The sequence below is a fragment of the Chelonia mydas genome, chromosome 10, assembly GCF_015237465.2.
Source record: "Chelonia mydas isolate rCheMyd1 chromosome 10, rCheMyd1.pri.v2, whole genome shotgun sequence".
Taxonomy (NCBI): domain Eukaryota; kingdom Metazoa; phylum Chordata; order Testudines; family Cheloniidae; genus Chelonia; species Chelonia mydas.
In genome coordinates, this window is record NC_051250.2 from 42,348,410 (window position 1) to 42,375,118 (window position 26,709).

The following is a 26,709-nucleotide window of genomic DNA, read 5'->3' on the forward strand; positions in this document are numbered from 1 at the left end:
GGCTACATCGATGCTACAGCAGCACAGCTACAACATGGCACTGTAGATGCTTCCTACCTCGGCGGAAGAGGGCTTTCTGTCAGTGTAATTAATCTACCTTGCTGTGGGGGAGTAGCTGGGTGGGCGAGAGAATTCTTACGTCCCCCTAGCAGTGTCAGGCGCCCTTACTACAGTACTCAGCGCCTGCCCTGACCGACGCAGCAGGTTGATCTAATTTTTAAGTGCAAACCAGGCCCTAGTATAAGCAGCCTTTGTGTGGTAAGTGCACACACCATGTGCGTGGACTAGGCCCTAGAGGCTCTGTGCCCTCCTCCACCAGAGGGCTGGGTGCTCCCCTATGCCCGGGGCGTGAGGCTGAAGGGGTTAGAGAGAATGAGGTGCCCAGATGTTGTGGTGAGGGGACTGCGCAAGGCCCTTGGCTACATGGGGTGTGAGGCCGAGACCCTGACCCCAGAACACCCTGCTCTCTAGGCCCCCCTGGACAGGGCTCCTGGGGGACCCCGTTTGTGTGGCCAGAGCCCTGAACTCCCCTGCGCACGCCTCTCTGGAGAAGCCCCGCCCCCTCTGGCTGATGCCTGGCCCCTCTCAGTGGCCCGCGGGGGCGATTGTCACGCGGCACCCCGTCACCTGGATCACGTGACCGGTGCCGGTGCCATGGCCGGGCTGGGGCTGGCGCTGCTGCTGCTGGGGTTGGTGCCCGCGGGCGCCGTGTGGCCACAGCCCCAGCTGGTCCGCGAGTCGCCGGGCGGGGGTCGCTGCCGCCTGAGCCCCGGCCGGTTCCGGTTCGGCTACGCGCGCTCGTCGGCGGTGGGGCCGGGATGCGCGGTGCTGGACCAGGCCTTCCGACGCTACCAGCGGCTGCTGCGCGACGCCGGCCCGCGGGGGCCAGGTGAGGGGCCCGAGGCCGCGGCGGCCCTGCCAGGGGGTACGGGGCACTGCTCCTGGGGGGGCTCCACGGATGTAGCGCTGCCTTGGCAAGTGCGGGGAGCGGCATGGTGAGGGGAGGCTGGGGCGGGCTGCCGTGGAGTTGGGGAGAGCGGTATGGCGCGAGGGGGGATGGGGTGTCATGTTCTGGTGGAGGAGAGGGGTATAGTCGGGGGAGGATGTGGTGAACTGCCCGGGGGTGGGGGCGGCAGGTTCCTGCTCTACTAAATGGTTCCCCGGTGTGCGAAGGCCCCACGTTTTGGTATTTCCAATGAGGGCTCGAGGCTGGCAGGCCAGATACCATCTTGCTTCCCCTGTGGTGCAGGTACTTGGCCTGGGCTGGGGTTTGTAGGGATATTGCAGACTTGGGAACAGCAGACCAGTGTGCTTATGTGTGTTGGGGTGCTTCACATTGCTACCTCCCTCCTGTTTGGGAAGCACAAAATAAAGCTCTAACTCCTTGTGTAAAGTGGGGTGCTTAGCTGGACTGGAAGCTGGTGGGGCTGGGATAGCTTGCCCTGTGTCAGCACTGGGCTTTGAATTAATGCATGTCAAGGAACTTTAAAACTTCTGCAAAAGTAGCAATATTTCCATGAAGTTTTTAAAGAGAGACCTATAGCGACACTTCTTCAACACAAATGTTCCACTGCAGTCTTTGCAGCACTGGCAACTTGAAATAAAATATTACTACAAACAAATATGCTGCTGGCTTCATGACTTCTGAGACTCAGGGAAATGGAGTGCATTGGTTTAACATAATGTAAGGTTAATAACGTGACTGTATTGACTAACCAGTAGCACCTCTTCCTGTCAGTTGCAAACCTGCAGCCATTGGGCAAGCTGTCCTCAAAGTGTTTGCATGTCTGATTATGAAAAGTGTGTGCACTGGGTTGGCTTTTGGTTACAGCAGCCAAAAGTCTGTGCTTCCTGCTGGTCTGCATGCCCTTGCTCCTCAAAGCAGGTTTTACAGTTGGAAATTAACATATATGGATAGAGGACAACAAATAGCAGCTGCACAAAAATAATTCAGGTGATCCTTTTAGATCACGTCTATGGTACATGTCCTATAATAATAGCTTATGGAACATCTGTGTTCTAACACAACTTTTTCTTTGTAGTGAGTACTGGACTTGTTGGGCTATAACACTGATCTATAGCTGTTGTCCCACAAATACTGCAAGCCAAAACCATGTTAATCTGATGGGGCAGGCAGCTGTGAGTGGGTACAGTTAGATTTGTATATATGAGTCCAGCTGCCTCTTCCTGGGTCACACAAGTAGTATATAATTTTTTCCTTTAAATGCACACACGTCTGTTTTCTGTCTTTTAAAAAGTTTGATCTTGTTAAATTTCATAGTAAGATTATATGTTGGTAAACTGGGAGTCAAAGTGGGCTCCTCATTTAAAATGAACCCTTGCAGTAAAACATCTGGTATGGTGCTGTGAATTCTGAGTTTTCAAGACATTGGAAAATCAATGGCTTCAACCCTCCTAATGGGTCCCTTCCCTAGATTCATACCCAAACTGGCTTCCTGTGAGAACAAAACTGGCTACTAGTTGTCTATTGGAGTCTAGTAGCCCCAGACATAGATCAGGGTCCCATTGTACTAGTTGGTGAATGAAAATAATATCTAGCTCTTACATCAGACTTTTCGTCAGTACCTCTCAAAATGCTTCACAAAGGAGGTCAGTAACATTATCCTCATTTAACAGATGGAGAAACTGGGGCATAGGCAGGTGAGGGAGAAATAGCTCAGTGGTTTGGGCATTGGCCTGCTAAACCCAGGGTTGTGAGTTCAATCCTTGAGGGGGCCATTTAGGGATCTGGGGCAAAAATTGGGGATTGGTCCTGCTTTGTGCAGGAGGTTGGACTAGATGACCTCTTGAGGTCCCTTCCAACACTGATATTCTATGATTCTGTGAAATTACTTGCCCAAGGTCACCCCACAGGCTAGTGCTAGAGCTGGAATAAAACCCAGGTCTCCTGATCCTAGTTCAGTGTTCTCCCTGCACCAAAGAGTTAACAATTTTAACATAAAACTATAAGAAACACAAACGAAATCACAGTGAGATGTCAGGTTAAATGTTTGTAGCAGATATCCCAATCCTTAATACAAGAGGAAGCACAGCAGTGACTTGGCAAACATCCCCTGAACATGTGTATATAAAACTCAAGCACACTCAAACAATACACTGTAGATTGTTTAAGCAAAAGAAGTTTCTTCTGGTTTATTAAAGTCAATGATTACCAAACATTACCCCCCCGCCCAGCCTCCAGACCTGCGAACAAAGCAGTTTCTCTTCCCATCTCGCTTCCTGGATCTTGTCAGTTCTGTCAAACACAGGCAGACACTAGATCAGAGGTGGGCAAACTACGGCCCGCGGGCCACATCCGGCCCGCGGGACCATCCTCCCCGGCTCCTGAGTTCCTGGCCAAAGAGACTAGCCCCCAGCCCCTCCCCTGCTGTCAGCCATCCCCTGTAGTTATGCCGCCATGCGGGCAGCACTACTTGCACCCGCCCACCTCCCAGGCTCTCCAATAAGCCTGTCCTTCTGCTCTGAGCAGCATGGTAAGGGAGCAGGGGCAGGTGGGTTGGTTAAGTGGCAGGAGATCCCAGGGGGCAGTCAGAGGATGGGGAGCAGGGGGTGGTTGGATGGGGAGTGGGGCCCTGGGGGGGTAGTTAGGGAGTGGGGGGTCCCAGGAGGGGACGGTCAAGGGACAAAGAGCAGGGGGGGTTGAATGGGTCGGGAGTTCTGAGGGGGGCAGTCAGGTTGTGGGAAGTGGGAGGGGATGGGGGCCAGGCTGTTTGGGGGCCCGCCCTCGAGCCAAAAAGTTTGCCCACCCCTGCACTAGATCCCATTTTCATTGGCAATCCAGTCTTAATTCTAAGAGTGGTGATAAATTGACCATACTTGATTAAATATGGAAATCACTTGAACACTCATTGAGCTCTCATCTGTATGGGATGAGGCTGCTGAATTGGCCTGTGTGTTCTGTTCTGAATTACATTCCTCCCTTTTGTGCATGGGCGTCAAGGTGCTTCATAAATACCAATGAATTAACCTGTACTGCCCGCTCGGGTGTCAGGGAAGTGTCACCCCCATTCTACAGATGGAGAAACAGGCAGATCTGACAGGCCAGATCCTCAAAGGCATTTAGGTGCCTAACTCCAAGTCAATGGGAGTTAGGTGCTTAAATGCCTTTGAGGATCTGGACGTAAGTTACTTGCCCAAACTCATAACTGTTTATAAGTATGGGAACAGAATCCAGAGCAGTCCTCCACGCGAGTACTTCAACTACTAGCCCATGTTCCTGCTCTGAAGATGAAAGTGGCTCTTATTTTATTCCACTCCACCCCCTTTGGTGTTCACAGGGTGTGATGGTAACCTAGGGATAGATGGTGTGGGGCCTACAATTCTGGTAACTGTGCTTGTAACCCAAGGTCAGTGCTTGGAGGATTGCCCCTTATTGGAGTTCATTACTGTTGTAAATGCAGGAGGGCATTCACTGCAGGAGAATATGTCTAGTTCAGAGGTCCTCGAAGTGTGGGACAGGCCCCATAGGGGGTGTGGAGAAACGTTGGGCAGAGGGTGTGGTGGGCCTGGGCCAGCCCCCATAGGGGGCAGGGAGGGAGCACCACCCAGCCCCTCCCAGCTCTGCTCCAGTCCTGCCCCCAGCCACCTCCCCGGCTCCCGGCCTTGTCCCCAGCCTCGGCACAGCTTTGCCCTCAGGCACTGGGCACGGTTCTGTTCCCAGTTCAGGGCCAAGGCTGGGGCGAGAGTGGAGCCGCACCTGGCTGTGGGCCTGGCTGCCGGCCCCCACCGCAGCCCAGCTACAGCTCCGCTCCCCCCGCCCAGCCTTGGCCCCTCGCCCCGCTCCCAGCCCAAGACCCATCCCAGCTCTGGCCCCAGCCTCTGCCCCATTACCCCTGTCTGCGTCCCCCCCACCCGTCCCCCTGGGCAGGTGGGCGCAAACAGGGGTGGGGGGAGTGACCCTCAACAGTTTGCGGACTACTGGTCTAGTCTCTTATTAAAAGAAGTTGGGTCAGTTCCAAGCCTTCATGCTCTCAGTGCAGAGGCAGTAAGGAATCAGCTGTCTCACTTCACTCTCTGGGAGGGTTCTAAATGTGAGTACGTTCTCTGTCGCTTTCTCCTTGGGTGTCTTGGTTTCTTTCCTTCTCTTCAAATCCTGTCCATGGCATCGGAGTTCTACTCTTTACCTTGCTTCCCCCTCTGTCCCTTGTGGTGGGCTGCTGCTGCTGTAACTGCACCAGCTTTGGTTTTCTCCACTGTCTTAGCTCTTTCTCTTTCTAGCATGGCCTTGGCCCTGAACATGCTGCTCACTGTTTGAAGAGTAGTTGGAAGGATACCCCTCTATGTGTTACCCTCTCACAAATGCATCTCTATCCTCAGCACATTCTCTCCATCCAGGAGCACCTGCTTTGGCAGGGGAAATTGTCAAGCACCCCTGTCCCCAAGACAAAAAGCAAGGTTTTTCTATCCTGGCAGGAAGGGGACATGACTTACTCCTGGGTTCATGCTACAAGGTCAAGTATTGAAGGGCAGAAACTTAGTGTGGGATGGCTCATGACTTCCCAGTGAGCCGGTACCTTTTCATGGTGGCTGCAGTCATGTCCTCCAGAATCTAAACTTCCATTTAAAAATATTCCCCTAGCCCTTATTGTCATAAGGCTGTGAACCCAATGTACACTGAGGCTGTAATGTTTGGATAAGTCTGAAGACAGCCTGAAGCAATAGCTCTGAGAAACACAAAATGCATCCCATTAATCAAAAATAAACAGTAAATCACATGCCTAATAACTTGAACCATTTCACCATTGATCAAAGTGGACAAGGAAAGAAGGGAATTGGTAGTATTAGAATTCATTCTGCACAATCTGCCGTGAATGCACCTTATTGCAGGTGAATAGAGCTGGGGTTTGACCAGACAGGAAAATAAACAAGTGGTTCACTCCCAAATCTGACTCTTGTAAATAGCAGTGGGAAACTTTTGATTTAAGATCTGAAGGGACCACGCATTTCTAGGTGTTGCTAGAAATCTAAACTTACGTGGAATGGTCTCTTAGAATATGAGTTAACTACTTATGCTAAACAATCTGTTCCACCTTGTATTTAGCTGTGATACTGTGTGACCTTTCCCAGACCTGAAGAAGAGCTCTCTGTGGCTCAAAATCTCATCTCTTTCACCAATAGAAGTTGGTCCAATAAAAGATCTTACATCAACCACCTTGTCTTGCTAATATCCTTGGACTAACATGGCTACAACTACACTGCAAACAAAGAATAAAACTAGTATTTACACTTCACCATCTATGCCAGCAGGAAAACATGACCATCAAATCACTTGGAACATTTCTTAGTGCTTGATCTCGTGATTCTGTGTGCCCACATCTTCCTCCTCAGCTTCAACGTGTGCTTGCATTCTTTCCAAAGTACAGTGGCTCATGCAGGGCTCAAATTACTCCCTTGTGACTTGTCTAATTGTGTTGGTTTAAAAAAAAAATCTTATTGCAAGGTTTTGTTAGGTATAACAGAGAAAAGGGAAAAATCCAAGCAATATATGGAAAGAAATATTGTGTTCCTTTGAACTAGGTTGAATTGGAGTTCCAGTTAGAAAGGAGCATTGTGATCATATTTCAGAGAGTTGGGGAGACTTCAGTGTGGATTAGCTACTTATTCAAAATGTGCCCATGCAAAACTCTGATCTAGTTGGTCTGGGTTGTTTGTGTTTGGAGTGAGCATCCAGTGCCCACAAACTAAACCCTCTCTGAGCTCCGCAAAATATTCCCATCTACTCAACCTCCTCTTGCCCTTCTTGAAAGAGCCCGTTCAAACAAATAAACTTTGCAGCCTGACCACCTGGTTACTAAACCTGGCCTCTGGCAGATGGAGGTGTTGTTTCACACTGTATTTTTCACTGCATGCATCTGATGAAGTGGGCTTTAGCCCATGAAAGCTTAAGCTCAAATAAATTTGTTAGTCTCTAAGCTGCCGCAAGTACTCCTCGTTCTTTTTGTTTCACATCGACACTGAGAACACCCTCCCAGCAGTACTCTCCCATCCACACAGGAGGCTGATAGCTCAAAGTGCTTTAGCTGATTGCAGCTGTCATGGTGTCAGTTGATGAGAGAGAATCATAGAATATCAGTCCAACCCCCTGCTCAAAGCAGGACCAATCCCCAACTAAATTATCCCAGCCAGGGATTTGTCGAGCCTAACCTTAAAAACCTTGAAGAAAGGAGATTACACCACCTCCTTAGGTAACCCATTCCAGTGCGTCACCACCCTCCTCTTGAAAAAGTTTTTCCTAATATCCAACCTAAACTTCCCCCACTGCAACTTGAGGCCATTATTCTGTCATCTGCTACCACTGAGAACAGCCTAGATCCATCCTCTTTGGAACGCCCTTTTAGGTAGTTGAAAGCAACTATCAAATCTCCCCTCATTCTTCTCTTCTGCAGACTAAATAATCCCAGTTCCCTCAGACTCTCCTCATATGTCATGTGCTCCAGCCCCCTAATCATTTTTGTTGCCCTCCGCTGGACTCTTTCCAATTTTTCCACATCCTTCTTGTAGTGTGGGGCCCAAAACTGGATACAGTACTCCAGATGAGGCCTCACCAATGCCGAATAGAGGGGAATGATCACGTCCCTCGATCTGCTGGCAATGCTCTTACTTATACAGCCCAAAATGCTGTTAGCCTTCTTGGCAACAAGGGCACACTGTTGACTCATATCCAGCTTCTCATCCACTGTAACCCCTAGGTCCTTTTCTGCAGAACAGCTGCCTAGTCACTCGGTCCCTAGTGTGTAGCAGTGCATGGAATTCTTCTGTCCTAAGTGTAGGACTCTGCACTTGTCCTTGTTGAACCTCATCAGATTTCTTTTGGCCCAATCCTCTAATTTGTCCCTCTGTATCCTATCCCTACCCTCCAGCGTATCTACCACTCCTCCCAGTTTAGTGTCATCTGCACACTTGCTGAGGGTGGAATCCATGCCATCCTCCAGATCATTAATGAAGATACTGAATAAAATCGGCCCCAGAACCGACCCTTGGGGCACTCCGCTTGATACTGGCTGCCAACTAGACATGGAGCATTTGATCACTACCCATTGAGCCCGATTATCTAGCCAGCTTTCTATTCACCTTATAGTCCATTCATCCAGCCCATACTTCTTTAATTTGCTGGCAAGAATACTGTGGGAGACCGTGTCAAAAGCTTTGCTAAAGTCAAGGAATAACATGTCCACTGCTTTCCCCTCATCCACAGAGCCAGTTATCTCATCATAGAAGGCAATTAGGTTAGTCAGGCATGACTTGCTCTTGGTGAATCTACGCTGACTGTTCCTGATCACTTTCCTCTCCTCTAAGTGCTTCAGAATTGATTCCTTGAGGACCTGCTCCATGATTTTTCCGGGGACTGAGGTGAGGCTGGCTGGCCAGTAGTTCCCTGAATCCTTCTTCTTCCCTTTTTTAAAGATGGGCACTACATTAGCCTTTTTCAAGTCATCCGGGACCTCCTCCGATCGCCATGAGTTTTCAAAGATAATGGCCAGTGGCTTTGCAATCACATCCACCAACTCCTTTAGCACTCTTGGATGCAGTGCATCCGGCCCCATGGAGTTGTGCATGTCCAGCTTTTCTAAATAGTCCCGAACCACTTCTTTCTCCACAGAGGGCTGGTCATCTCCTCCCCATACTGTGCTGCCCAGTGCAGTAGTCTGGGAGCTGACCTTGTTTGTGAAGACAGTGTCAAAAAAAGCATTGAGTACATTAGCTTTTTCCACATCCTCTGTCCCTAGGTTGCCTCCCCTAGGCAGTTGTCTAGTTAGAACCCCAACATCTTAAACTCCTGGAAATCAGGTGTGGCCAGTGCAGGTGTCAGGACCCTGTTGGGAACTCAAGTCTGCGCTCCCAGCTCCAATCACCCTTGATGCTTCACTGACCCTAATTTGCTGTGATTGTGGGTTTTTTTTTAAGACTCTTGCTTGTGTTCCAATCCCAGACAATAGCTGGCTCATATAACAACTTCCTGGCACTGCTCTTAGCCTGGATTCTTGGCCAACAGGGTTATTATGTGATTGTCTCCATGTCCCAGAGCTGGTCTCAGCTCAAATGGCAAGCATGTCCCCTTCCCTCTGGATGCCTGCTTTATCTATGTTTTTCCAAGGGGTGTGGCTGCTCTGCTACTTGCTTGCTCTCTGGTAGTCAAACATATTCTTTCTAGCTAAGATCCATGGGGCTGGCTGGGTGGGACTCAGTTGCGGGCCCTGCTTGGTTATTGTTGCCCTATTAAATTCCTTGCTGGCTGTGGATCTCGTCACATTCTGGGGATGGCCCTCCCTCAAAGGCATATGGGTGCACTTTGCTCTGCTGATGCTCACTGCACTCTTTGTATTAGAAGATTATCTGCGTTCATTGGGGTTGGTTGCTAGATCTCACTGGGCCGGTTAGCATGGGGCAAGGTTGTCGGGGGAGATTCCATCAAGGCTCAGTGCTTTCCTTACAAAACCCGCTTCTGTTGCGTGTAGCATTCCCTTCGCATGCTCCTTGGAGAGCTGGGGCAGTGGTTTTCATTTCTCTCTGGGACAGGTTAAAATCATATGGGCTATTTGGCTAGTGGGTGCTTTGCCAGCTCTCAGTTCATCATTGAGCAGACAACTCCATTGCTTCTTGGCGAGGCTGCTTAAAGAACAGCTGGTGCCTCATGGAAAATTCTGAAAGGCCTTTGCATTAGAAACAATCCTGCCCTTATTGGATCAGCCTTGCAAGAGAAGAACCACAGCTATTGTACTGCACTTGGAGAGAGCTGTTTATATCCTGCACTATTGGCCTTCCTCTGCCTACTCATAAAGAAGTCCATCTAAAAAAATCCCTTATTCTCCTGACTCGAGTCTCCACTTGACCAAGCTGGGAAATGCTGTCCCTTGTTTCTCTTGGTCTTGGGAAGAGTCCTGGGGTGAGCCAAGGCCCTACCTCTTCAATTTAGTCGTGGCTGTTGCTGTGTCACTCCCCCCAGTAGTGGGGTTGTGAGAAAGGGACATTTCTATCCCTGATACACTATGGGATCTGGGTTTTCTGCTTTGCCGAGCATTGGCAATGTGGCAGTCTTTGTTACTGACCTCTCTGTATTTGGGAGTTAAATTAAAAGGCTTGCTACCCATCCCTTCCTCCTTCCCCATATCCTACAATCTGTCATGGAAATATTTTTTGTGGTTCCTTAGAACCACTCTGCAAACTTTAGCTCACAGCACCTGGTCCCTCATGCCATCTGAATACTTGGTGGGCCAGAGCCCTTGGGAAGTCTTAGTCTCTGTAACTGTGTGCACTCTCATTTGGATCCTTTAGCATGTTGAGCCCTTCATCTTCAGCCAAAGTGTGTTGGCACTGGTTCCCCCCATGAGTATTAATGCTCAGGGAGGGGAGTAGCTAATGGTGCTGGTTAAAGTGGACAAAGTATGAGCAGGTGCCATTGGGTCTGGTGGGCAGCACCTCTTGCTACTTTAGATCTGAGCTCCTTCTGAGCTGAGACTGGACATAGCTGACCATGGTTCCCAGTGGTGGCTTTACATTACTGCCCCTCAATTAATCATCCTTGAAATTGCTTTGGACAGTCCCACCCCTCGCCCTCCTTGGCCTAGCTGCTCCCATTGGAGTCAGTGAGTGTTTTTGGCGAGGGACTCCAGGTGGAGCAGAGTTAGGCCGATAATGGGTACTTTGGAAAATCCTACCCCAAATCAAAACTGGGCTCTGGTTTGCAGGAAGGAGTGACTAGGGCTTTCACCTGGTGAGCCACCAAGTGCCACTGTATCCTCTCCACTCTTTAACTTGGCTGGGCTTATTTTCCTCTGAACCTGTTGCTGCCTTGGCCGCTCGAGGGGGCCTGATCAGTGGGGACTCTCTCTGCTAATTTCATTGGATTGGGGCCTGGTGATAAGATTACATTACATAAACCTCTTGATGCACTCTGAGATGCATCATCATCTTCCCCCACAGTGTTTGGAAATGGGGAGGAATGCCCTGGGGCCTCTGTCTCCATCCAAGTACTCTGAAGCCCTGCAGCCCCTGAGACTGTCTAATAAAACATGACCTCACCTCTTCGCTTTCCAAACAGGGTTCTGCTATCCAAAGTTCTGTGTGAGTTGGTGATAATGTGGACTCTGATCTCCCTTAGCTGCCACTAATCAGTCTAACCAGCCTGTCCTTTGGCCTCTCTAGCGCTGGGGGCAGACGGCACTGGTGAGAGTGGCACTTTCTGCTCAGGTGGTTTGTTAGTTATTGGTCCCATTGCTGATTCTCCCATCACTGTCATAAGACAGTGCTTATCAGATTCTGCTACTTCAGGCTGTTCTTCCAGGTGTCTGGGTTAGGGTTCGAGAGGCAACACACGTTACTCATGTTACTGTTGTCCTGGAATGAGAGAATTAGGCAGCAGCCTAGCAAAGGGTTGGCTGGGTTGTTTGTTTGCTTTGTCTTTGTCTTCCAGGACAGGCCTTTGACTTTGGAACTCGCTGTCCCCTGGGGTCTGACGAAGCCCCTGTCTCTTGACCTTTATGGCTCTATGAACAGGCAGAGTCCTTGCCTCTCTCTGGATTAACACCTGCATTTGTCCCACTTGCTGGGGCAGTTCTTTTATTGGCAATTGAAGAACAGTAACATGACATTCAGCTCAGTCTAAGTTTGTCGCTTTAACGAGGCTGTTCGTAGAGTTTCTCTACAGGACCTCTCTTCCAGACCCTAGTTCACTCTGCCCTGACAGCCCTTCCAACCTTCCTTAGCCCCAGCCTGTAGTTAAAAGCCACCCCTACCACACATGTGAGCAGTGATCAGTCAGCATTTCCATCACTTAACGGACAGCAGGTACCCTGCAAAGCTGGGCTTGGGAGGCAGAGTGTGCTGAGTCGGTGTTTCGTTAATCCATATTCTGTGTGTGTTGCAGAGGATACGCGACCCTGGGAGCCTCTTTGTGCTGAGTTGCTGGTCTCTGTTGCCACGCCGCATTGTGATGGCTTTCCCGACATGGACTCTGTGGAGAGCTGTAAGCATCAGTCCGTCACAAAGCAAGAACTGCTGGTTGGGTAGCAATGATCAGGACCAAAGATCTAGGCCCACTTTAAATGAGGAGGTGATATGCTGCAGCCAAACAGCACTGCCAGGAAGCCCTGGATGCAGTGCAACAAATGCAAGGTGTACCCGGCTGTACAGAATGTGCCCTCTTTTAGGGAGTAATGACTTCTGGCAGCTGTCAATGAGACACTTAACCAGGGAGTCTCCTGTTCCCTGGAACCCACAGTGCTGGGCACACCACTGAGTCACTGCTGTGGAAAACTTCAGTGCTCTGTCTGTTATACCTAGGATCTTGAGTCCTGCCTCACTGGTGAGCAAGTGGCTCTGAGGGAGTGTGGGGCTGGTTCTGGGCCTACAATTGTCAGGAATATATAGTACTCTCTATCCCTAGATCTCCAAGCCCTCTACAAAGGAGGGCAGTATCATGATTTCCATTTTACATTTGGGGAAACCGAGGCACAGGTGGGGACATGACTACTGGCCCAAGGTCTCCCAGCAGGCCAGTGCAGAACCAGGAGTAGAACCCAGGTCTCCTGACCCCGTCTCTAGTGCTTTATTTGCTAGGCTATGCTGCTTTCCATACAAACGTCAAGTTTACTGTTGCCCTGTTCTTTCTTTAAACATTTTCACCTGAGACTGTATAAATGGGAAGGCTAAGGAAGGGATTGATTATATCTGGCTCCCACACATCTTCCATTATTTCAGAAGCCCACCTTTCAGTGTCTCATCTGTTGGTGTACACCAGTTATTGCTGAAGTGACCCAAGAGTGCCAAAGGCATTAAGCTAGGCAAGCAGTGTGGATTGGACCCTGGGTGGGAGCAAGGGTTCCTGGTGAAATATTCCTCTTTAAACTATATAAAACTTGGCAGTGCCCGGCTCAATCCAGGTCCTGGAGCTGGAGCTGTAATAATTTGCAGTGGGGTTCACCCAGCTGGGGAGGGCTGTGCTAGAGGTGCTAACATCCTGTATGATGCTGTGTTTCAGACAAGCTGTCTACTTCAGAGGACCTTTCACTGCTGTCTTCAGAGAGTATCTGGGGAGCTCTCCGAGGTGAGGCTGCATTTGCCATTTGGGGTGTCTGTCCCCATTAGTGCTTTCTGCTGAGCCTTGCTGCTGCCTCTACTCCCAGGCCCATTGGATGGAGCATCTCCCTGTTCCAGTGTGTTCTAGCTTGCTTTGTTAATTGGGCTCTTCTTTGGGAGGAACCCATGCCCAAAGCCTAGCTCTGTCTGTCTGCTTCCCACAGGCCTGGAGACGTTCAGCCAGCTCATCTGGAGAGATGAGGACGGGACGGTGAGTGTGACACTTGCTGAGCTGGAGGGAGGCATTGATGCAGTGCAGGGTGATGGGTGCAAACTCTAGTGGGGAAGCCCTGCCCTGCTCTGCCTCATGGGGGAAGTATTGCTTAGCTGCTAAATGTGGCCACGCTGTGGATGGACTGCAAAGAGAATTCTCTTGGGCCTTCCGCCTCAAAGACTGGGGCTTCAGGGGGGAGTTTTTAAACCGGGGATCCAAGTGGACTCCTGGGGCACCAATTAGGTAGTGCAAGTAGGGCTGGGGACCACATGCTTTGGCAATATAAGGCTCTGAATAGTGCCCAGCCCCTGGCAGGAGGGAGCCATGTCCTGGAACTTTGTACTGATTCTTCTGGCTGGCTTCTCCAAAATGCCATCTGCAGGCTAATGAAGGCACTCCTGCCCAGCCGTCCTGTGCCCCAGGGAGGTGCAGATCTCTGCCTGGGGAGGCAGCTAACCCTGCTGTAGAAAGCACTCTCCTGATGATGTTATGGTGTCTGTGTATTTGCTCTGGGCCTTCCCTGAGGGGGCTGCTCATCTACCGCATGCCCTTTCTTGCAGTTCTACCTCAACAAGACGGACATTGTGGACTTTCCCCGCTTTGCTCACCGGGGCCTGCTGCTGGACACATCTCGCCACTACCTGCCTGTGAGAGCCATCCTAGAGACTCTGGTGTGTGCCCAGGTGCTCAAGCACGTGTCCTGCCTTGCTGGCAGGCTTGCCAGCCTTTGATGTGGCATTGTAGGCAGAGCAGTCTGGCTAGCTGTTCCCTTCTGCAGGTCAGCTGGGGGCTTTCTGAGGGCCTCTGGGCCTGGGCACTGCATTGGCTCTGCAGACATGTTTGATGGTGCTACAGGGTCAGATAGTGCCTCCCAACCAGGGCCAGCCCTTACAGCTGGGTATAGGTAAAGCACCATGGCAACGCTCAAGGGCGAGGAGAGGAGCTCACAGAGTGAAGCTGTCTGATGGGTTTCAGCTGTAGTGGAGAGAGGGGCTGTCGGAAGGGGGTTGGGTGGTGGCGGATCTAAACCAAGGACAAATGCTCCTAATGCCCCGCACCCCTTCTAGTTTGCTGTTCTCCTTAGGCCCCTTGTGGGTTCACTCCCTGGGGAACTCACAGCTGACTCATTTGGACTGTTTTCATTCTCTGTGCAGATGAACTGGAGAAAGAGAGAGAGCCCCACAGACCCTCCCACTACCCTCAAAGCTGGCCTTTTCTCTAGGCAGTAGGAACACTAGCCCACTGCACTTGGAGCAAGCCACAGTGGCTTTTCCAGGAAGAACGGGGCCAGAGGGTGGTGATGGAATCCTTGCAGATAGTCCCTTGGAATTATGCTTCTGGTATCTTTTCCCCAAGTCTCCCCCATCCCCGCTGGGGAGCACTGGCATTTCCTGCCAGCCCCAGGGAGTAAAGGACTATAAACCAGTGTGTCTAATGAAGGGGCCTCCCCTGCCTCCCCATGGTTTCCCTTTTCTGTACAATAACTCCTCGCTTAACGTTGTAGTTATGTTATGAAAAATGCTACTTTAAGTGAAATGATGTTAAGTGAATCCAATTTCCCCATAAGAATTAATGTAAAGGGGGAGGGGGTTAGGTTCCAGAGAAATTTTTTTCACCAGACAAAAGACATTATATACATATATAGTATAAGTTCAAACTATTTAATACTGTACTCACCAATGATGATTGTGAAGCTTGGTTGAGGCGGGGCGTAGTGGGGTCGGGGCGCGGGGGCTTGCCCCACTCCGCCTGGCCGGCGCTCCTGCCAGGGGTCGGGGGCTTGCCCACTCCCCAGCTGGAATGCCGGGCAGGCAGAGTGGGATAGGTCCCTGCACTCCAACCCTGCTTCCCAGCTGGAACGCCAGGTGGGCAGAACGGGGCAAGCTCCCACTCCCCAACCCTGCTCCCTGGTTGGAATGCTAGGTGGGCGGAGCAGGGCAAGCCCCCATGCCGCGACCCCTCTCCCTGGCAGGAGCACCGGGCGGGCGGAATGGGGCAAGCCCCCATACCCCGACCCTGCTCCCCGGCAGGAGCACCAGGTGGGCGGGTGGAGCAAGGCGAGCCAAACAACCTTATAACAGAACATTGCGCGACTTTAAATAAATATGTTCTCTAATAGATCAGCAACCTAATAACGAAACAGTGTTAACTGGGATGACTTTAAGTGAGGAGTTACTGTACAAAGGGAGTACCCCTGGGGCCTGTCTGTGCTGTGCCTAGGGTATTTCTTTATTTGGCCTTGTTTACAGGATCTTTGTAAATGAGAGACTCGTTCACCTCCTTGGGCCTAATCTCTCTCACCCCTCTCATGATGCTGGTGTCCCTTTCATAGAACCAAATGCAAAGCAGTTCCTAGAGCAGGACAAGCTCGGTTTACAGGAGCAAGTGTAAGATCTTCTACACTTTCCACAGTATGCATCCGATGAAGTGAGCTGTAGCTCACGAAAGCTTATGCTCAAATAAATTGGTTAGTCTCTAAGGTGCCACAAGTACTCCTTTTCTTTTTGCGAATACAGACTAACACGGCTGTTACTCAGGAACAAGTGTGGGGCAGTCTTGAGATGGACTAGTGTCTCTTTAAATGATTCCCAACTTAACTGAAATAAAGGGAGGAGAAGAGGGATTAAACTTGTTGGGCTCGCTTCAGGAGTAACTGGGTGAAATTTCCTGGCCTGTGCTATTCAGGAGGTCAGACCAGATGATATAATGGTCCCTTCTGCTCTTCGAATCTTTGATTCTGAAAATGACAGGGAAGGAGAGAGTGATCCAGGGCTTGGAGAAACGTAAGGAGCCGTGGGAAGGTCTGTTTAACTCTGTCCCTTAGCAAGGGACCCCAGAGCATTAGTCTGAAACAGAATATTTCCAGCCACTCCTCACATTGGTGTTTGGCTCTGAAAAATGGCCCTTACTGGTGTGCCCCCTTTGTGCTTGGAGTCTTAGTTGCCAACCTTACTGACAAAACCCAGGCTATACTGTGCTTGTAGCCCTGCCAAGCCAAGGTAAACGGCCTAGTGTAGGATTCCCTTGCATTGGCAACACAGTTCTGTTCCATCAGTTCCTCCTGTGCAGATCCTGTGGCAGTTTCACAAGTGTCAAGGGCAGCCCTTGACCTGCAGAACCTCTTACTAGTGACAATGGGTATATCCCCCGTGACTCTCAGATCCCAGAGGGAGCCGGAAGGGCTTGTGTGTGTGTATGAGCCTGTCTTTGTGATTGGAGTTTGTTCCAAATGTAAGTCGAGAGGGAATAGCCCTGGGTATCCTGATCCCCGTTGGGAGGCCACTTTGGCATAGAAGGGTGTGCGAAAGCAGGCTGGCTGAGCTGCCAGAGTAAGGCGTGGGTGTGTTTGTCTGAATCCTGTTGCTCTCTTATGGCTCCCCAGGACGTCATGGCTTATAACAAGTTCAACGTATTTCACTGGCACATCGTGGATGACCCCTCCTTCCCGTATGAGAGCGCAGCTTTCCCGGAGCTCAGCCGAAAGGTAGCGCATCCCGTTCCCTGTGTGGCACCCTAAACTCTGACATGCTCTCAGAGCAAGTGCCAGGGGTCCTGTTCTCCCACCACTAATGTCTGGGGCCCCCACTAAAGCCAGTGGGAATCCCCTGTGTCCTGCAAAGGAGAAGTTGGCCCCATATTCTTTGTCCTCTCCTGATGGATATCTCTGTGCGTGTGCTCTCTGTGTAAAAGGGGGTCCTCAGCCCATATGCCATCAGGCCAAACCTCTGTGCTGCCCTCAGCACCTGATTCTGTTAGTACCCCCTCTGTTAGAAACTGCAGCATCATGCATTCTTTGGCTTTGTGTTGCAAGGAAAGATCAGGTTTGAAATAGAAGCCTGGATCACAAATGAAATGAGTCCAGTGGTCTCAGTCCAGGCCCTGGACAATATTTGCGTCACTGAATCTCAACATGCATAACTTAGCATAATTGGCAGTGTTGGTGTCTGACGGATCCAGGGCTGGGATAGCGGGGCGGGTTAGGGCAGGATTGAGGTGCATGGGCAATGTGTGTGGGGTCAGAGCTGGGATAGCAGGGAATACAGGTCCAGGGCTGCGAATGGAGAGACACTGGCCATGTGCTGCACTTTAGCTGGCATGACTGGTCTCAGTTTAAGAGCTGTATTCTCTAATTCAGCTGTTCTCAAATTGTGGGTTGGGACCCCAAAGTGGGTATCGACCCCATTTTAATGGGGTCACCAGGGCTGGCTTAGATTTGCTGGGGCCGAAGCCTGAGACCCATTGTCCAGGGCTGAAGCTGAAGCCCAATGGCTTCCGCCCTGGGCATCAGGGCTCAAATTACAGGCCCTATGCCTGGGACTGAAGGCCTGGGGCTTTGGCTTGCCCTCCCCCCTACCCGGGGGGCAGGGCTAGGGCTTGGGCTTGGGTGGGTTCAGGCTTCAGTCCCCCTCCTGGCGTCGTGTAGTAATTTTTGTTGTCAGAAGGGGGTCGCGGTGCAATGAAGTTTGAGAACCCCTGCTCTAATTTCACCCTAGAATGTAAGGAGCAATGCTGGTGATCTGTAACGAGCAAGAGCTTCCTTGCTAGCAACCTGGGGACAGATCTGGGTCCCCCAGGCGCCGCTGCCCATCTTTCTTCGCTCTTACGTGACTGAGTCAGAACAGATGTGAGGAAAGAACTTATGCAGTTCCTGGAAATTTGCTGGTCAGCCTGGGAACCCGGGCTGGGCTGCAGCCTGGCAGGAGGAATTCCCAACCACACGCTGGCCTGCTGGGGGAGCACATAAAGTGTAGCCAGTTACTCGGCAGGGGTTGTCTATCCAGACTCCTCCGCCCCAAATGGGAAGTGGTGCTGGCAGTGGCTGCTGCCCAGCTGGTACTGTTGTGGGAGGGAGGCAGAGCTCTGTGCACTGCACCAAAGCTTTCCAATCATTACAGGTTGCTTGGGCCAGGCACGGGGCCTTTCCTGTCAGCGCAGTGGGAAGCTGACTATTGGCGATGGCTAATGATAGGCGGGGTGGATCTGAATGGGCGCACACTGGAGCAGTAGGGACCTGTGATTCCTGTGCCCTCCCAGGGAGCTTACAATCCCGTCACCCATGTGTACACGCTGAACGACGTGAAGCTCGTGATCGAGTACGCCAGGCTACGTGGGATCCGAGTCATTTCGGAGTTTGACACCCCTGGCCACACCCACTCTTGGGGCCCAGGTAAGGAATGGGGCCTGCCCTAGGCCCCAGAGCAAAGGGTGGGTTGGGGATTCTGGGGTTGTGCCCAAAGATGGGTCTCAGTGATCTAGGTCTTAGCACAGATATCCAGCTAGATGTGTGCGCATCCCTTTGTCAGAGCCTGGGCCTGGCCAGTAACTTGCTCTTAGCTCCTGTCCACTTGTCTGGTTGGTCTGAGGAACTCAGGGGAGGATATAATCAGGCATAGTACAGGGAGATGCTGTTTGTGCTGTCCTCCCCCGACTGTGTACCTCACTCCTGACCTATAGCATCCTTGCTATCCCAGTCCTGGGCCCCCAATGCCTCTGCCAATACACCTCAGCTCATCTCAGCACACACCTGCTCCATGCCTGTCTCAGAACATTGCTTGCTAATCTGCTTCACAAGCACTGAATTTGTAAGGGAGGGGATGGGGTTGGGGGCCATAATCTAGTCCAGGCCCATTAATGAACACAAGATTTAGGCAAGGGGAGGAGAATTCCAGATCTTGGCTAGTCCACGTCCTTCCAGTCAGTTAGTATTGTGCTTTCCTTCAGGAGCACAATAGTCTGGAGCCATCACCCCCTTGTGGGACCTTAATCCATGTAACTGTTACATTTCCCAGTCCATCTCCTCACGTATGCTAAGAGCCTGGTGTGGAGGGGGTCAGGTTCTGGCCCCTTCCCATCCTGCAGAGATGACTCCCTGCACACAGCTACCTGCTCCAGCGCAGCCGCAGATTTCTCAGCCTTTCTTGGCATACTTGAGGCTGCCTGACCCAGATGAAGCACTGGACTGGGAGTCCAGAGGTCTGGGTCTATTCCCAGTTCTGCCACTGACCTGCTGGCTGACCTTGGGTACATCACTTCCCCTCTCTGTGCCGCAGTCTGCCCCTGTCCAGCGGGGTGGTGGGACATACCCCACTTGTGTGCTCTGTGTTGAGATCTGTGGCTGGGACATGCTCGCTTGGTGTTGGGGGCTGTGCGCTGGCATGTGCGTTACTGAAGCATGAGATGGGAGAAGACAGCTCCAACCAAGCAGCTGCCTGTCCTGCGTGGAGCCTTTGCTCTCTCCTCTCCCTGACCCCCTTGTTTGCTGTGCCTGGAGTTTCCTGGCTGTCCCCTCCAGTGGTGGGGAGCAGCAGGTGGCATTGGCCAGCCAGTGACCCAGAGCTTGGTGGCACGTAAACTCTTCCTTACAGCATTTTTTGGTATTGATCCAGGTGCTCCGGGCTTGCTGACACCCTGCTATGCAGGCTCGATTCCCTCCGGGGTCCACGGGCCGGTCAACCCCATCCTCAACACCACTTACCAGTTCATGACAGAGCTCTTTAGGGAGGTCAGCACTGTGTTCCCAGACTTCTACCTCCACCTTGGCGGCGACGAGGTTGACTTCACCTGCTGGTGGGTTACGCTTCTTTGTAGCTGCTCGACGGCGGCCGGGATAGCAGGGACAAGTCCATGGGATAAATGACCTTGGACTGTCGACTCTGATCACTAGCTAGGAATGGTCTGGATTATAGCAGTGCTTAGAAGCCCCAAATGAGATTGACACCTTGCTGTGCTAGGCACTGTACGTAAACACAGTGAGAGACAATCCCTGCCGCAGGGAGCTTCCAGGCTAAATAGAAAAGAGAGACAGGGAGGCAGGGCAGTGCTATTATCAGAGGGGGAACTGAGGCACAGAGAGGCATGAGGTCACACTGTGTTTGTGGCAGAGCTGGGAACGCAACCCGGGTCCTCCGAGTTGTGCCTTGGCCACAGACCATCCTTCCTCACTAGCAGTCACTCTTGGCCTAATAAAACAAATCAGCCCCCAGCCTTTGTCCTACTACACAAGGCAAGAGACATTAGCGCTGAGCGGCTGCCCAAGGGAAGCAGACACCACCAGCCCATCCAGAGACAGCTCTCGGTCTTGCATCCTTCGGGCCATTGGGGACGATCCCTCCCACCCTGTAGAGATGGCCATTGAGGCACAGCAGCCCCGTGACTCGCTCTCCTTCCTGTTGCTCTCGGCACATGTCTCCAGGGTGCTGGACACTCCGCAGTGTGGCCTGTGCTTTCATACTGCTCCTCTCTTTAATGCACAGGAGGTCGAATCCGGAAATCCAGGCCTTCATGCAGAGGATGGGGTTTGGCCAAGACTACGCCAAACTGGAGTCTTTCTACATCCAGAGGTGAGGACCATGACAGGGGCCTGCAGAGAGCAGCAGCTGCAGCACAACCAGTGTGCCTTCCGTGGCTCACACATCCACCCCACCACTCTGTATTTCCTCATGGGGAGCAGGCCCCCTTGAGAATACCCACCTCCACTCCAAAGCTGGTACCTGGGTATGGCCCCACCACACCTTGTCCCACACAGGCTTGTGTGGAGAGTTTACCCCAAAGGGGTTCAGAGTTGGTGATGGCTCTCGATAGTGGGTGGGTGATGGACTGGGAGCCCTGGTTAGGACCTGCCTTGGGATGGGGAAGGGAGAGAACCAAGGTACACTCCTGGCCTAGGTAATGTTCCTGTCTAGACACAGGCCCTGACTTGAGTGATGGAGGCTCTGGCTGGACTCTCCTTGGTCACTGCAGCTCAGTGGTGGGGGAGCTGTCCCTGTTTATTCTGTACTGCTTCTCTCCTGGCTCCAGGCTGCTGGATATCATCTCTTCCTATGGCAAGGGCTATGTAGTGTGGCAGGAGGTGTTCGATAATGGCGTGAAGGTGAGAGCCGCTCTGTTTTCCCTGCTACAGGCCCCTGGCTCTCAGCAACAGCCAATGCAGTGTGTCTCAGTGTGCCTTGGGAATGGAGGGGCCTGGCTGTGTGTTGATGGAGGGATGTCTGCTTACTGCATGGTCTCCTCCTGCCCCATCCCCTGCTGGGCTCTGCCAGGCACTGGGTTTGCTCTTGGGCCAGGGGTTGGTGGAAGGGGGGGAATTCTCCACCCTCGCCCATGGGCTTTTTCCCTCCTTTGTTAGCCATGGTTCTTCCCCTGATTCCTTGTGGCCTGATCCCTTAAGAGGCAGGTCTTTGATCCTGTCCCAGACATGCTCTCCCTTTAGGTCCATAGCTCCCTCCGCAGCAGGTGTGCTGTTCGCAACCTGTGGCTATTCGGTCACAGCCTACTCTATCAGCTGCTCACTATACCCACTCCAGGCCAGTGCAGGGGGCTGGCTCACACCCCTGTTGGTGGGGGTGGGTGAGGAATACAACCAGGCACTGTCACTTGCTGGCATGGCATTTGAGAACTCAGAGCTGCCCTGCTGCTGCAGCCTTGCTGCTCCCTTCTCAGGGAAGGCACTCCCAGCATCTCTCTCTCCAGGCCCCTCCACTTCTCTTTCCCCAGCTGAAGCCAGCCACTTCTGCCTGGTACCTTGAGGGGATTGTGTGGGTCAGAGAGGGCGTCGGCTAGGGGAAGAGCAGCAGGGACTCCCCTGAGAGCGAGCTGTCTAGGTACTTACAGGGCCCTCGTTGCCATAGTAACTGAGCACCTCACACTCTTTTCTCACTGGGAGGCTTGCAGGAGCTGTAGTCTGGGGTACTGAGGCACAGGCAGAGCTCAGAGACTTGACCAAGGTCACATAGGAAGTCCAGAGTCTTAGTCCAGTGCCCTGTCTGCTAGAGCATTCTTCCTAGTTTACCTTTTGGGCTGGGTGCATGGAGTAGGAAGGATGACGGAAGTGCCCTCCGTGGGGTCAGTTTCACATGAGGGCGCAGCGTGCCTGTGCTACATTGCTGTCGGGTAGGGGTGTGGTTGTCTAGAAGAATCGTCTTGCTGACTCTTGCCATTACCAGTGCAGCAGTGACTTCCCATTTCTGCTGCAGGGTCCCAGGCTGAGCTAGCAGGAGAAAAGTGTGTACAGCACAGGGGTGTGTGTGGCTCTGGGGAGTGTGAACTGAGGGTCGTCCTCGGGTTGCACTGTTCCCATGTCCCTGCTGAAGGTCCCCACGTGGGTGGTGTGTGCCTTGTAGTGCTGTGTGCTGCAGATTGCCTCGGGGGCTGTCGGCCTGGCTCTTCTCGTGTGCTAGGGGAATGGGGCACGCTGACCCCTTGCATGGAGCATCATGCATATTTCTGTCATGTGTGGCCAGGTGAAGCCAGACACCATCATCCACGTATGGCGGGAGAACGCCGGGCCGTACCAGCAGGAGGTGGCTCGAGTCACCAAGGCCGGTTACAGGGCCCTGCTGTCTGCCCCCTGGTATCTCAACCGCATCTCATATGGGCAGGACTGGCAGACAGCTTACCAGGTGGAGCCTCTGGAGTTTGAAGGTGTGTCCCCTGCACATGTGGGCTGTGTCAGCCTCCCCTGTGGGGCCTCACACACAGCTGGCTGTCGAGGGGGTGATGTAGCAGTCCTGGCTGGTCAGTCAACTAACAAGCAGGCCAGTCAAGTACTTCCTACTGCTGAACCAAGTGAGCACAAGTTCCTGTGCCCTTGGCTCCAGTGGACTGGCAGCTGCCCTGCTTGTCAGGGGATGGGCACTGAACAGCCTCCCTCTGGCGTGAAACAGTCAAACTGTCCTTCAGCACGTGTAGCTGATGTTTGCCATCGGGGACCTCCAGGGCAGAAGCCTGAGTCTCTACAGCTTGAGCTGATTAGCTAGGCTCTGTAGCTGGATGCTATAACAGACTCTTCTCTGTGGGCGGGGACAGAGGGAACATGCCACCCCATATTCTGATCCTTTGTCATTCGAACAAGTGTCTCTTTTGACAGGCAGCCCTGAGCAGAAGGAGCTGGTGATTGGCGGAGAGGCCTGCATGTGGGGTGAATATGTGGATGTAACTAACCTGACGCCCAGGCTCTGGTAAGAGAACCCATCAGAGTTGGGCTTGAGCCCTTCTCTTCTAACATGGGCGATGGTCCTTGGCCCGATTTCCCACTGCATTGTGTAAATTGCAGGGAACTCCACTCCACTGGGGCCAATAGGGTGAGATTGTGGGAAGAAGAGAATTGGGCCGCTGTGTCTCAATGGGAGTACAGCAGGTGTGGTGGTCTCCTGATCTGTCTCCCATCGCTGTAGTGGCTGGCTCACCTATAAACCTGGATTTATGGCTGTCTGCTTGGATATAGTGAAACTCCACAGAGGGAAGCCCCACGTTGTGGTGAGTGCGTCACAGCATCCATAGCAGCTCAGGGTGTAGGGGACCTGTGCCTAGCACGACACTCTATGGGAGGAAGGCAGTGTAGTGCAGGATTCCCTGTTTTCAGAATGTAGATGTACTGGCAGATCTTAGCAGACAGCGGCCTTCCAGTTGGGCATGTTTCCATTGTAAATGCACAGGCCCCAGGTGGCAGGCAACCTTTGTAGATGAGCAGCTGTGCTTCGGTGCTTTAGAATCCCCATCTTTTGGGTGCTGAATGGTACCAGGCTTTGGTCCTTGTGCCTTACAGTGAATCCCACCTCCATCTGACTGCCTTGTGCTGAACTGAATGGCCTGAATTATTTATAGTCTCCAGTTCCTGCTGGAGCAGAGTTAACTGGCTGTTACCATAGGCTGGGCACAAAGTGGTTCCTTGAGCTCTTGTTTTCCAATGGCTTTTTTTTTTAAACACTCACTTGCTAAATTATTATAAAAATAAAAAATAATTACGTTGACTTAAAATGTTGTCCCACCGACCAGTGGCTTGCTCTGCTCCTGTCATTCTCATGCCAAACTGGCCTGCTCCAGGCCCCCCAGCTCAATTAGCAAAGGAGAGGTGTCAGCTAGTATTCTCTAGGCCCTGTGGGACTCATTACCTCCCCCAGGAGGGAGGCATTGTAAAACCTCTATGAGGTTGTCGTGCTACCGTCCTCCTTTTGTTTCCTTCCTGCCTTCTCCCCTAGAAGCTCTAAATGAATGAATATAACTGTTGATCAATGCCTGATTTAGGGACCCTTATACAGGACTTAGCCAACCTTCCTGTCTTAAAGCCTCTGTAGAAAGACTGGTTAATCTCAGCTCAGCTTTCTCCTCTTCTCCACTTATACTTTACTATGCAGGGGCAGGGGCTCATGTTTTTGCTGCAAAACTTCGTGAGCATGTAATCCTGTGTTGTCTGCTCTGCCATCCCACCCCGTTCAGTCTGTTTCCAGGTATGGCAATGATAGGCATGTTGGTGTTTGTTGGGGGAACATCTGCAAGGAACCAGCAGGTGGGGTTTCCTTAAGTACATTCAGTGTATTGGCTGTGGACTGGCATAACATCCTGTTTGCTAAGAGACTCCTATTTCTCTTCTTTCCCACCACCACCTTTCTAGGGTCTGTCTACGCTGCAATCACCGGGTGTGATTGCCACATGTGCAGACATATCCAAGCTAGCTGTAATTTAGCTCAGGTACCAGTAACAGCGAAGCCATGGCAGTTCTGGGAAGATTTGTACAGCCTGTGCTGAAGTCCCATGCTCCCACAGCTTCACTAATCTGGGCCCTGAGCTAGTTAGATTAAGGCTAGTTTGGGTGTGCTGGCTTGAGCTGCAGCCACACCATTAATCCCGCAGGCAAATGGCACTCTGCTTTCCCAGTGACATGGAAGCATGAATGGGTCAATGTTATTAATTTGCTCAGGTGCCAGTTAGATTTTAAAGCTGAAACCTGACAAACTAGATTTGCCAATTGAATAAATGTTCTAGCCAATATTGGAATGGAAAATAATTCAGAGAACCCCTTTTTATTTAGTACAGGGAGCAATAACTTACTCATTAACACTGCCTTCTTTTCAGATCTACTTTTACCTTGGGACAGTGCTTTTCTAATCAGGACACTGAGTTGTTCTTAACCAATCAACAGATTTATTTATTCAGCCAGAACCACATAAGTATAAAATCAATAGTCTATAGTCAAGCTTAGATGTCAGAAGTTCTAGTGTGTGCTGAATACAACATGCTGTTTATACCATAGAATAGTACAAATAACCAATATGCATCCGATGAAGTGAGCTGTAGCTCACGAAAGCTTATGCTCAGATAAATTGGTTAGTCTCTAAGGTGCCACAAGTACTCCTTTTCTTTTTATGATTATTTGAGGTTCTCTTCGGCCAATTTTATATATTCAGTATAGGGTTCGTTGAGGTCTCACTAGAAGGGGTGGTGACTCAACAAGGGAACTTTCAGGTTTTTATTTAAAGAACAGAAATAAATACAATCTCTGAAATGAAATCTCACCCCTCCTTTGTGCTGGGAACCCAGGAAAGGGAGAGTCTGCCCATTCCAGGGGCTGGTCAGGTGTCTGGTATTGAATCTCGCTTCTGCAGTATATTTTGGAGAGAAGGTTCAGCGAACTGAGCCCCACCCCCACAGTGACCTCAGTTTTACACCTTTTCAGGGACAGGGAGTGTTGGAGGGGGCATGGCTTTTATTTCCAATTGGATACTGACCAAACAAACTCACATTTCAGCACTCAGTTTTCCTGCTGCTTCCCTCAATATCCAGTAAATGTTTTTTTTTCATCAGAAGTTTTTTATCAGAGGTTTTTGTTCTTCATTTCAAGGATTGTAGTTCTCTATTAATCCCTACTGTTAATTGGAATTTTCTCCCCTTTAAGCGATTTCTTTCAATATTTCAAAGCTGTACCCTGTATAGGTGCTTATATCTGTCAATGGTCTTTTTCCTCCTTGTTCTTTACAATTAATATCACTTCTAGAGTGCAACAATCATTGAGAAAGAAAACCAACAAAATCCCTTATCGTTCTGCTAAATTTAGTGGATCTAGCCTATTCATTCTTTGATTATATATACAGCATTTCACATCCTTGAGGGCTTGTAATACAAGAGAAAATATTTTGAAGGAACAAGACTGGAGAGAGGGTGCATTTGATTGATAAAGCAAGCAAATGTACATCTTAAAATTTGGGGTGAAAGCTAGTTGGTTGGATTTCTTGGGGTATTGGGAAGTTTGTCCTGTGGAAGCTTTAGTTTTCTGGGTCTCACAGTAAGCTACTATTTGAACAGTTTATTTGATTTATAGTTGCTCCCCTCTGCCCCAAAAAAGTTTCTGGCACTTAATTCACTCCTAGGATGAAACAGGCTAATGATCACTGCTGTCAGAAAGCAAGGGGTTCCTTCGGGATTTTATGGGCAAGAGAAAGGGGGTGTTCATGGCAGCCAGCTAGCATCACAAGATGCTCTGTCCACATGCTGCTCATGAGAGGAACTTGTCTGAGTAACAAGAGCTTGCAGAGTTTGTGTTTCCTGTTTCTTATTTCTGGGGGTCTGAGGTTTCTTAACCCCATCTGTCTTGCACTCTGGAGGTGGATGTTGATCTCTTGTTGTCT

General features: G+C 51.1%; 1 protein-coding gene across 9 annotated transcripts in view; it reads left to right on the forward strand.

Moving 5' to 3' along the window:
* Positions 1 to 452: 452 nt before the first annotated feature.
* HEXA (hexosaminidase subunit alpha) overlaps positions 453 to 26,709 on the forward strand; it is a 29,155-nt gene continuing 2,898 nt past the window's right edge. The window contains exons 1-14 of one of the 9 annotated variants that reach the window (XR_005227034.2): positions 622 to 925; positions 11,885 to 11,983; positions 12,998 to 13,063; positions 13,260 to 13,306; positions 13,870 to 13,992; positions 16,692 to 16,793; positions 18,344 to 18,476; positions 19,696 to 19,876; positions 20,563 to 20,649; positions 21,107 to 21,179; positions 22,549 to 22,729; positions 23,175 to 23,265; positions 23,361 to 23,563; positions 24,442 to 24,534. Coding sequence is in view for 7 of the 9 variants with exons in the window: in XM_037910531.2 (XP_037766459.1) it covers positions 655 to 925; positions 11,885 to 11,983; positions 12,998 to 13,063; positions 13,260 to 13,306; positions 13,870 to 13,992; positions 16,692 to 16,793; positions 18,344 to 18,476; positions 19,696 to 19,876; positions 20,563 to 20,649; positions 21,107 to 21,179; positions 22,549 to 22,729; positions 23,175 to 23,265 (1,454 nt within the window). In the remaining 2 variants the exon portion in view is untranslated. Of the gene's footprint in view, positions 926 to 11,884; positions 11,984 to 12,997; positions 13,064 to 13,259; positions 13,307 to 13,869; positions 13,993 to 16,691; positions 16,794 to 18,343; positions 18,477 to 19,695; positions 19,877 to 20,562; positions 20,650 to 21,106; positions 21,180 to 22,548; positions 22,730 to 23,174; positions 23,266 to 23,360; positions 23,564 to 24,441; positions 24,535 to 26,709 lie in introns of all 9 variants that reach the window. The other 8 variants (XR_005227033.2, XM_037910534.2, XM_037910532.2 and 5 more) reach the window with 8 other exon arrangements.